This window comes from Lipotes vexillifer, unplaced genomic scaffold (assembly GCF_000442215.2).
Source record: "Lipotes vexillifer unplaced genomic scaffold, Lipotes_vexillifer_v1.1 scaffold155, whole genome shotgun sequence".
Lineage (NCBI taxonomy): Eukaryota > Metazoa > Chordata > Mammalia > Artiodactyla > Lipotidae > Lipotes > Lipotes vexillifer.
This window is the reverse complement of record NW_006779813.1, coordinates 757,299-769,820: the sequence shown is the minus strand read 5'-3', so window position 1 is coordinate 769,820 and position 12,522 is coordinate 757,299. Positions and strand designations below refer to the sequence as shown.

The 12,522-nt window shown below is 35.4% G+C and overlaps 1 protein-coding gene across 1 annotated transcript in view; it reads right to left on the bottom strand.

Moving 5' to 3' along the window:
- AHI1 (Abelson helper integration site 1) overlaps positions 1-12,522 on the bottom strand; it is a 195,445-nt gene that overhangs the window by 80,039 nt on the left and 102,884 nt on the right. Inside the window, exon 21 of the mRNA XM_007452996.1 lies at positions 11,201-11,257. Within this exon, the coding sequence (XP_007453058.1) occupies positions 11,201-11,257 (57 nt within the window). The remainder of the gene's footprint in view (positions 1-11,200; positions 11,258-12,522) is intronic.

Here is a 12,522-nt window from a genome sequence, read left to right as displayed (position 1 = left end):
ATACATAAAACAGTATGAAGAAAATGTAAAAATACTTCTGAAAGACATAAAAGTAGTCTTGAACAAATGGAAAGACATCCCTTGTTCTAAGACAATGTAACATCACATAAAGGCCAATTTTCTCTGAGATAATATATGAATTTAATGTGATTTCAATAAAATAGTTTTTGCCCCAGCACTAGACAAGTTGATTCTAAAATTCATATAGAAGACTATGCAAGAATAGCTAGAAAAATCCTGGAGAAAAAAAGTGGTGACTGAAAATAAATACTAAGTATCAATATATATTGTAAAAAGTCTCTGTAATTAAAACAATGTGGGGATGACACATGAGTAGACATGTAGATCAACAGAATGTATTAAAATGCTCAGAAAAAGATCCAGGACTAAATACAGCAACACCAATAATGGGGCAACCTGACATTATATACCACCTGATGTGATGCAAATAAAGCACACATCGCTTACTGTATTATGGCCCAAAATAGTCTGGCTTGGATCTAATCATGATAAAATAGACAAAATCAAAACAGTGGACATTCTATAGGACAACTGGCTCAGGCAGACTCTTTTAAAAAGTTAATGTCATGAAAAACAAAAAAGATTCTAGATTTTTGAAAATTGAAAAATCTTCCACATAAGCAGAGTAAACAGGTTTAAAATTCTCACTGAAAAAATTTCTCAGCATTATTTAAAACAAAGAGCCAACAGAAAATCAAAACACTCACTCTGGATTGATTAGAACACCTTCCTAAAAATGAGAGAAAACTCCACAATTAATGCATGAATGTATTTATATTTGACATGTTGATAGCATCACTCAATAAATCTACTATGCTTATTGAAAATAATAATTTTTAATTATAACAATAATTATATTATTATATTATATATAATATTAATATTATTATATATAATAATAAAATTACCACCCTGTTCAGAGATATGAGTTGTTTATAATCTCTACTATTAGACTTTGTTCCTTTATAATCAGGGAAAAAATACATTCCAAAGAACAATTTATTTGTATAATATATCCTGACTCTGGAGCCACTCTGTAATGTATTCAAAGACTGGCTCTGGCAATTATTAGATATGTGACTTGAGCAAGTTATTTATCCACTCTATGCCTTCATTTCCTTATTCAGTACAGGGGAAGCAATATGTATCTCACTGGCTGATGGGAGGGTTAAATTAGTTAATTAATATAAAAAATACTTCAAATTATACCTGGCCTACTGAACGCTGAACATAATTGATATATATTCAGAATGTTTATTTTGATTTTAATGTTTAAAATATCTGATCCAGAAGGAGATAAAGATGGCAGAGTAGAAGGATGCTGAGCTCACCTGTGCCAATGAACACGTTAAAAAAAAAACACCTACACGTGGAGCAATTATCACTGAAAACAAACGGGAGACTAGCAGAAAGACTCTCCTACAACCAAGCTTGTAAAGAAAGATCAGAGTCGAGTAGGAAGGGAGGGGAAGTGATCAGGTTGGGACCTGTGCTCCAAGGAGGGGACACAGAAGAGGAGGGGGATATCAGGGGCTCAAAGATCCTCCCTGAAGAGTGAGGGGTTTGAACCACATCTTGGGCACCCCAGCCCTAAGGTTCAAAACCAGGAAGATGGGTACCCTTAGTGGGTTTGAAAACCAGTGGGACCTAAAGGAGGACTGTAAGAAATCGAGACTTCACTCATGCAGAGTGTGCACATGCTTGCTTACTCCCTGAAAAAGGCAGAGGAAGTAGACTGAAACTGCACGGGGCTCTGGCCAGTTTCCCACAACTGGGTGAGTGCATGACCCAGCCTGCACCAGGTGCCTGCTCCAGCCCCTCTTGCTCTGGTGCAGCTCCTTCTAGGGCAGAGGTGCTGATGCTGAGGAGAGTGGGCTCTTGTAGAGGCTGGAGCCAGCTTGGACCTGGCACTGCATGTGAACAGGGTGAGGGCAGCCATGGCTGACACTCATGGAGGCAGCAGATCAGGAGTGGTCTGCAACTCTTGACTGGTGTGCCATGACCATGGTAGCATGTGCCCAAGACTGGGTGTCGGCTCTGGCTCCTCTTGCTCCAGCACTGTTCTCCTCTGGGGAGAAGGTGCCATTGCCAGGACTGGGGAGAACACATACTTAAAGGGAATGGAATAAGCTCGGATCTGACCCTCAGGGCTTCTGCTCCACCTCCTTGGGACCCACCCCCACCCCCGATATGGTGGTGATGCCTAATGGGCACAGGAAAATCCCAGGCTCACACGTGGCTCTAGCTCTAGCTCCTCCATCACTAGCCCCTCCACCTCTAGCCCCACCTCCCACCAAGGTGATAGCTGCCAGCACACCCTAGGGGAAGGCATGACCCTTGCTCATTTCAGATCCAGCTCTAACGTCAAAGCCACGGGGCATATGCAGACTACATAGGATGCTCCCACACAAGAACACCTCTTCAAGACCACAACAGTTAACTGTTTCACCTAATTTCACAGAGACATAGAAAGGTAAACAAAATAAGAAGACAGAAGTTTTTGTTTCAAATGAAAGAACAAGAAAAAAAAAAACCTGAAAGAACAACCAATGAAATAGATAATTTACCAGATAAAGAGTTCAAGGTATTAGTAATAAGAATACTAACTGAACTTGGGAAAAGAACAGATGAACAGGTGAGAATTTTAGCAAAGAACTCGAAATCATAAAAAAGAACCAGTCAGAGCTAAAGACTAAAATAATTGAAATGAAAAACATACTAGAAAGAATTAACAGCAGACTATGTAATACAGAAGAATGCATAAATGATCCAAAAGATAGAACAATGGAAATCATCCAATCAGAACAGCAAAAAGAAAAACAGTTAAGGGACCTCCAGGACAATATCAAGCATATTAACATGCACATGGTAGGGGTCCCAGAAGGAGAAAAGAGAAAGGGGTTAAAAATATATTTGATGAAATTATGGCTGAAAACATCCCAAAGCTGAAGAAACAGATTTCCAGGTACAGGAAGCACAGAGTCCCAAACAAGATGAACCCAAAGAGGCCAACACCAAGACATATCATAATTAAAATGACAAGAGTTAAAGATAAAGAGAGAATTTTAAAGGCAGCAAGAGAAAAACAGTCATATACAAGGTATCAAGCTTTCAGCTGACTTTTCTGCAGAAACTTTGCAGGCTGGAAGGGAGTGGTATGATATATTTAAAGTGCTGAAAGGGAAAGACCTACAGCCTAGGATACTCTACCCAGTAAGGTTATCACTCAGAATTGAAGGAGAGAGAAATAACTTCTCAGACAAGCAAAAACTAAAAGAGTTCATCAATACTAAACTGGTCCTACAAGAAGTATTAAAAGGTCTTCTCTAAGTGGAAAAGAAAAGGCTACAACAAGAATAGAAGTAAGAATTTATAGGAAAGGAAAAATCCCACTAGTAAAGGCAAATATATAGGAAATGCTATGGATCAACCACTTAAGCTAGTACAAAGATTAAAAGACAAAAATTTGTAAAATCAACTATAACTACATTAAACAGTTAAGAGACAGACATGAAAATGTAAAATATGATATCAAAAACACAGAACGTGGGGGAGGGGAGTAAAAAAGGGAGATCTTGTAGAATGTGCTAGAACTTTAAAACAAGTAGGTATAGTTATAAGTCAACATATACGAACCCCGTGGTAACCACAAATCAAAAAACCTACAACACATACACAAAAATCAGAGAGAAAAGAACACAAGAATAACACTAAAGAAAATCATCAAACCACAAGAGAAGAAACTAAAAGAAGAGAGAACTACAAAAACAACCAGGAAACAACAAAAAGGTAATAAGTACATACTTACCAATAATCACTTTAAATATCAGTGGACTAAATGCTCCAATCAAAAGACATAGGGTGGCTGACTGGACATAAAAAGGTGCATCTCTATTTTGCTTATAAGAGACTCAATTCACAGCTAAGGACACACACAGACTGAAAGTGAGAGGATGGAAAAATATATATATCACGCAAATGAAACAAAAAGAAAGCTGGGGTGGCAATACTCATATCAGGCAAAATAGACATTAAAACAGTGTCTAAAACAAAGACAAAGAAGGGCATTATATAATGATAAAGGGATCAATACAAGAAGAGAATCTAACATTCATTAATATATATGCACCTAATATAGGAGTATCTAAATATATAAAGCAAATACTAACAGACTTAAAGGGAGAAACTGACAATAATACAATAATAGTAGGGGCTTCAACACCCTAATGACACCAATGGACAGGTCATGCACACAGAAAATCAATAAGGGAACAGTGGTCTTAAACTACACTTAGACCAGTTGGAGTTAGTAGATATCTGCAGGGTATTCCACCGAAAAAGATGAATACACATTCTTTTCAAGTGCACATGGAACATTCTCTAGAAGAGATCACATGCTAGACCATAAAACAAGTCTCAATAAATTTATGAGGACAGAAATTATATCAAGTATTTTTTCTGACCACAACGGCATGGAACTAGAAATTAGAAAGAAAAACGGAAAAAACATAAAAACATGGAGACTAAACAACTTATTACTAAAAAAGCAATCAGAGAGGAAATCAGAAAATATTTTGATATAAATGAAAATAAAAACACAACTTTCCAAAATCCATGGGATGTAGCAAAAGCAGTTCTGAGAGAGAAGTTTACCATAATACAGGCCTACCTCAAGAACCAAGAAAAATTTCAAATAAACAACAAAACCTACTATCTAAAGGAATTAGGAAAAGCACAAAAACAAAGTCCAAATTCAGCACAAGGAAGGAAATAATAAAGATCAGAGAGCAAATAAATGAAATAGAGACCAAAAAACAATGGAAAAGATCAGTGAAAACAAGAGCTGGCTTTTTGCAAAGATAAAATTGGTAAGCCTTTAGCCAGGCCCATCAAGAATAAAAAGAGAGGACCTAAATAAACAAAATAAGAAATGAAAGAGGAGAAATTACAACCAATATCACAGAGACACAAAAAAATCATAAGAGAATACAACAGTTATATGCCAATAAATTGGACAACCTAAAAGAAATGGACAAATTCCTAGAAACATATAATCTTCCAAAACTGAATCAGGGAGAAAGAGATAATCTAAACAAACTAGTAGTGAAATTGAATCAGTAGTGAATTGAATCAGCAAACAAGTCCAGGACCAGATGACTTCACAGGGGAATTCTACCAAACGTACAAAGAATATATGCATTATCCTTCTCAAACTATTTCAAAAAACTGAAGAGAGAGGAACACTCCCAAATTAATTCTATAAGGTCATCATTACTCTGATACCAAAATAAGACAAAGATACTAAAAAAGAAAATACAGGGCAATATCTCTAATGAATATAGATGCAAAAATCCTCAACAACATATCACCAAACCAAATTCAACAATAAATAAAAAAGATTATACACCATGATCAAATGGGATTTATTTCAGGCATGCAAGGATGGTTCAATATCCACAAATCAATCAATGCAATACACCACATTAACAAAGGTAAAAATCACATGATCACCTCAATAGATACAGAAAAAGCATCTGACAAAATTCAACAACCATTCATGATAAAAATTCTCATCAAAATTAGTACAGAGGGAACATACTGCAACATAATAAAGGCCATTTATGACAAACCTACAGCTAATATCATACTCAATGGTGAAGAGCTAAAAGCTTTCCCTCTAAAATCAGAAACAAGACAAGGATGCCCACTCTCACTACTTCTATTTATTATTGTATTGGAAGTCTTACAACAATCAGACAAAAGGAAAAAAGAAAAAGAAAGAAAGAAAAGAAAAGAAATAAAAGGCATCCAAACTCTTTCCAGATGACATGATACTATATACAGAAAACCCTAAAGTCTCCACCCAAAACAAAAACTATTAGAACTAATAAATGGATTCAGCAAAGTTACAGGATACACGATTAACATACAGAAATCTGTTGATTTTCTATACACTAATAATGAACTATCAGGAAGAGAAAGCAAGAAAATAATCTCATTTAAAATTGCCTCATATAGAATAAAATACCTAGGAATAAACTTAACCAAGGAAGTAAAAGACTCTAAAAACTATAAAACACCGATGAAGGAAACTGAAGATGATACAAAGAAATGGAAAGATACTATGGATGGATTGGAAGAACTAATATTGCTAAAATGTCTATACTACCCAAAGCAATCTACAGATTTAAAGCAATCCCTATCAAAATAGCCATGACATTTTTCACAGAACTAAAGCAGATAATCCTAAAATTTATATGGAACCACAAAAGACCCTGAACAGTCAAAGCAATCTTTACAAAGCTAGAGGTATCGTACTCCCTGACTTCAGATTATACGACAAAGCTACAATAATCAACACAGTATGGTACTGGCACAAAAACAGACACATAGATCAATGGAATAGAATAGAGAGCCCAGAAAAAAACCCCACACACTTATGATCAATTAATCTACAACAAAGGAGGCAAGAATAAACAATGGAGAAAAGTAAGACTCTTCAATAAGTGGTACTGGGGTAACTGGATAGCTACATGTAAAAAAATGACATTAGAACATTTCTTCACACCATATGGGGAAAAAAAGCTCAAAATGGATGAAAAACCTAAATTAAAGAAGGGAAGCCATAAAACTCCTAGAAGAAAACGTAGGTAGAACACTCTTTGACATCAACTGAGCAAATTGTTTTTTGGATCTGTCTCCTAAGGCAAATGAAGCAAAAGCAAAAAGCAAAAAAATGGAACCTAAACTTAAAGGTTTTGCACAGCCAAGGAAACCACTGACAAAATGAGAAGATTACCAACTGAATGGGAGAAAATATTTGCAAATGATATGACCAATAAAAAGTTAATATACCAAATATATAAACAGCTTATAAAACTCAATATCAAAAAAACAAATAACCCGATTAAAAAAGTGAGCAGGAAACCTGAATAGACATTTTTTCCAACAGATGGCCAACAGGCACATGAAAAGATGCTCAACCTCGCTAATCATCAGAGAAATGCAAATCAAAACTGCACTGAGATATCACCTCACGCCAGTCAGAATGGCTATCACCAAAAAGACCACAAACAACAAATGTTGGCAAGGATGAGGAAAAAAGGGAAATCTAGGACATAGTTGGTAGGAATGTAAATTGGTGCAGCCACTATGGAAAACAGTAAGGAGGTTTCTCAGAAAACTAAAATTAGAACTACCATATGATCCAGCAAGTCCACTCCTGGGTATATATCTGAAGAAAACAAAAACAATAATTCAAAAAGATACATGCACCCCCATGTTCATTACAATATTATTTACAATAGCTAAGGTATGGAAGCAACCCAAATGTCCATCAACAGATGAATGGATAAAGAAGGTGTACTGTGTGTGTGTGCATGTGCGTGTATGTGTGTGTGTGTGTGTGTGTGTATGTATAATGGAATATTACTTAGCCATAAAAAAGAATCAAATTATGCCATGTGCAACAACATGGATGGACCTGGAGGATATTATGCTTAGTAAGTAAGTCAGACAGAGAAAGTCAAATACTGTATGATATCACTTATATGTGGAATCTAAAAAGTAAAACGAACTAGTGAATGTAACAAAAAAGAAATAGACTCACAGATATAGAGAACAAACGAGTGGCTACCAGTGGAGAGAGGGAAGAGGGTAGGGGCAAGATACAGGTAGAGGATTAAGAGGTACAAACTATGTGTAAAATAAATAAACTACAAACATATGTTGTACAGCACAGGGAATACAGCCAATATTTTATAATAACTTTAAAAGGAGTATAATCTATAAAAATGTTGAATGACTATGTTGTACACCTGAAACACAATACTGTAAATCAACTATACTTCAATTTTTAAAAATTCTATATTTTTCATATGCTTTCAAGAGCCTTTAAATACATGTAGAACTAAAGTTTAAAGGAAAAAAGAGATAGTAAGCATTATAATTAAATATTTATATGACAAAGGTTAGCTATTCTAACAATGAGTTCTTGTTAGAACTTAAGGGCTTGCCTCATACAACCTGAGGTGAAAATAATGACTTTATCATACGTTTAATAAAAAAAAATTTATTATAAAATATGCACACACATACATATATATGTGTGTATAGATATATGTACACAGACATACATATACACATATTTATATAAAACCTGCCCCCTCCTCTGTGTCTCACTACTAAGTTTGGATGCTCTCTCATCATTTGGACTATTGAAATAGCTTCCTAATCCAACTCTCTGATTTGCTCCATGAACCTTCCAATGACATCCCCACTGCCAGAGAGACTCTTCAGAAGCGAAAATTGTTACCCTGTCCTTCTACAGCTTAATCTTCAGGATACATATCCTCCTCCTCAAGTATTTAACTCAAACTGCTTAACTCAAAATGGCACGCAAAGCCGTTTGGACATCACTTATAGTTCAGGTCAAACATTCTGTTCTTTAGGAAACACTATGTGATTTTCTTCTCCTCATCCCACTTCTGATTTAGATACCCTTCCCCATCTCTCCTTCCCTTAGTATTCCTGTGCAATCCTCTATCACAGCATTTTCCTCACTACAGTTATTAAAACTTTAGTTTCTTGCGTCAAATGGTTCATCTTCAATAAATGCTTGTTGAATGACTGAATACCTGAGTAGAGAAAATGAGAATTATAAAAACATCTTGCAGCAGAATAGGCTACAGATTCTCCACAGGTATAGTCATCCCATATTCTACATATTTTTCTAAATATTCATTTAAAGTGAATTTTTAATAAATGTGAATCTTAAAATGGTGTATCATTTAACCTGGTAAAATGTTAATATTTATTTCATATTGGATTTTTCTGGATGCTATGGAAAGTCCTCTACATATTTCAAAGATTTCAGAAAGAGAATATTCTTTGAAAACTGTACTTTTCATATATTATATGAAAAAACTTCTCCAAACTCAGAAACATCAAAGGCTAAGGGCCTTGAGTCTACAATGTCTGGGGGTCTCTACAGACCACAGAGGTATAGCAGTGAATATTCAAACCACAAATTAGTAGGCTTTTCTGTGTTAGTCATGGAATCAGGTAGTGATCGGGAGTATGTAAACATGAATGAGTATGTAAGACACTAGGAAGTGGGGTAAGGGGTCCCTAAATTTTGAGACTAGTAAATTAGTGCTTATGAAAAAGTATAAAGCAAGGAGGGAGAAGTGAGTAGCTACATGGTGGACAATACATCAATGAGACGATGTGACTCCTGATTTCAGCCCCACCACCAACAGTGAATACAATTCAGTCTTTCTATGCTTCAGTTACATCTCATACCTTCTGGGAAGATTTCCTGGCTATGCTAGTCTCTAATGATCTGTGCTATTTATTTCCAAATATTAGTCGAAGAAATAAATTCACTGATCCAATGAATATATAAAGTTAGCATTTCTTTAACCGGCTCATAAACTGATATCCAAATAATTTAATTGTGCTAACCAATAACTGGTCAAAATCCTAGAGTACTTATTTCTATTTAAAAACTACCAAGAACTGCATACAATTTTTAGTGTTTGATCAATTTCCTATCATTCTAACAAGAGACTGAAGTCTGTTCAAATCACATCTTTTGTGACATGCTCTAGATATTCAATCTGAAGACAGGTATGTTTCTAACAAAATTGTGACACATATTTATGATATAGACAAGGACAAAATTACTTCAATTCTGTGTGTTCAATCCTTAAAATATAATTAAGCCTAAGTCTTTAACACTGATATTATTTGAACAATGTCATAGTACTTTGCAAATCACAAGTACAGCTACAAAAAGATGAAGGGTATACTCATATAATTCAGGTATTTCTTTTTTATTCAGATTTGTTACTGCAGTGACGAATTAACAACAAAAAAAGACATTTAGCACCAACAGAAGCTTTCTGTATTTGCCTGTATTTTCAATTGTTTCCTTTACTGCCTTTTTTAGGTAGCAAATATCCAAGATATCAACCTCATCGTCATCCTAATGGTTCTGTCTCTTCAATAGCCTCTTCCAGCTTATCTCCCTTACTCCTGTGGATTCAAAGACTACCCATATGCCACTGACTCCTTAATCTATACTTATGCTCCGAGCCTGTATTTCAAAGTATGTAGTCTAGTTCCTAGCACAGGGCTTGACTCATAGTAGGGCATTTAATAAATAAGGTTCAAATAGATGTGCAAGTTATCTGATGTCTTGCTCTAGATGTCTGCCAGGCATCCCAAACTCAATATATCCAAAACACTGTATACAATTCATTATCATTTTCCCAATATTCCTATATTCCCCTATTTTTGTTAATGGATTGCCATCCACTCCTTCACCGAAATTAGAATCCTTAGTTATCCTCAAATTCTACTTCTCTATCTCTTACTGTTCACATTCCAAATTTCCAATACCTTAATAACTTAACGTCTCTAGTTTCTTACTTCAGTCCTGTTCTCCCAACTCAATTATTAAAATTATATTTTAACTGGCCTTCCTAGCTGGGATGCCTTAATACTTTTTATAATTGACAGTCTTCTCATCTTGCAACAATAACTGTAAATATTGCTTTCTCTACAAGGAATGATTCGTCATTACGTCGTATCTGCTCTCCTGTACACTTTGTTTATATTTTTATTTATACCAAGTATTAAACTGTACAATCCCATCCACCTCCCCCTTTTAAAAATACATCTCTAGTGAATAATGCCAGTGTTGGGGACAGGGCGGTGCTTTGCAGTCATTTATATAAGGTTCTGTATCATCTGGCCTCTCGCTACCCCTCTGACTTCTACTCTCCCCCTTATTCCTCCACACCAGACATATTAGCCTTTTTGCTGCGCAAAATGCACACTAAGCAAATTTCTGACTTGGGATCTTGGTTGGGTATGCTATTCTTCCTGACAACATGGCTTTCTTTCTTCAAAATTTTGCTCAAGGGTCGCCTTCTTTGTGAAGCTTTCCTTTACCACCCATTAAAAACAGCAACCTAACCCCATTCCCCAGTTCACCCTATCCCCTTTCCTTGTTTTGTTATTTATTCTGTATTTATTTGCTTATTGTCTGTCTCTCTCCACTGGAAGTAAGCTTAAACAAGGACATGGATTATTATCTGTTCTGTTCACTGATACATTCACATAACACTTTTAACAGTGCCTGGGACAAAGTAAGTACTCACTGGGTACTTACTGAATGTATGAATGAATCTTGCATTCCCAGAATCTATATATGCAGGAATTAAACATCCTTTAGAATTAAAAACAAAAGAAGAAAGTTAACATGAGAAAGGATTGAATAAGGGAAAACTATTTTCATCTACTACAGTGGTACAGTATTGAGAATATAAGAAAGTGAGAATTCATTTTCCCGGGTCCATCCATAAAAGATCCAATTTAAATTCTAGACAGAGACAATAAATTTAAATTCTGAACATAAGCATGACAATTTAGAAGACATTTTCCACAACTCAAAGCAATGAGAAGTCATTTAAAAAATATGATTATGCTATATCAACTTTTTCCCTGTTAAAGTTCACTGAATATTAAGTACATTAATTTGCCTAACTGCTATACTGTGCCTTTACACTGCCTTTAACATTAGTTTTTAAAGTGTTTTGCTTTCAACTGTTTATTAAATCTTCGCTTGAAAATATACAGATTGAAAAGACTGAGGAGACATTAAGTATCAAGCCTCATAATATTACTACAAAAATAAAAGAAAAAAGAAGAAAGAGAGGAAAATGAGACTACCCTCTCCCCAAAAAACCTCAAACTTTGTTGATTCTGAATTGGCCAAAATAAAAAACCTGCTCACTGCCTACTTTGCTCAGACAAATTTAATAGCTGTGAGATGTGAAAGACTGGATTCCTTTCAAAAGAAGGGCAGGTATACACAATGCACAACACACAACACACACACACACACACAGTGTCACTCACACACACATTAATATAAAAGAAACTGGAGTGCTTTTTATGTATTAACTCACTTATTCCCAGAATACCACTGGGAGGCACATTTGAAAGATGTAACATAGTAATTAAGGCTCTCACATGACTTGAGACATATTAGTCTCCTAAAAGGCCAGCAACAAAATCCAGATTCCTCGTTCTAAACTGCCATTTAGAGGAGTCTTAAATGCACAATATTGTTCTATATTGTAAAGACAACACAGAATTAATACATTTAATCGAACTGATTCCTTTCTCTGTGCTCTTGTAGTGTTTTGTGCTTATCTCCTGTTGAACTCATCCCCAACATATTATACCTATTTCTTTGCCTGCTGGATTCCCCAACTAGACTGGGAGGACTTTGAGGGCAGTCTTTCAGCTTCCATTTCCCCAGGGCTTAGCACAGTCCCTAGTGCACAGTAAGCTCGCCATAAACATTGGTTGATAACCTGTATGAATTAATTTTTGATCAAGTATAAGAAGTATTTTTATTTTTTAAACTAACACCTTTTTTGTAGGGTGCTTCTACTAAAATACAGTATTTCTGGTTTGATAAAAAAG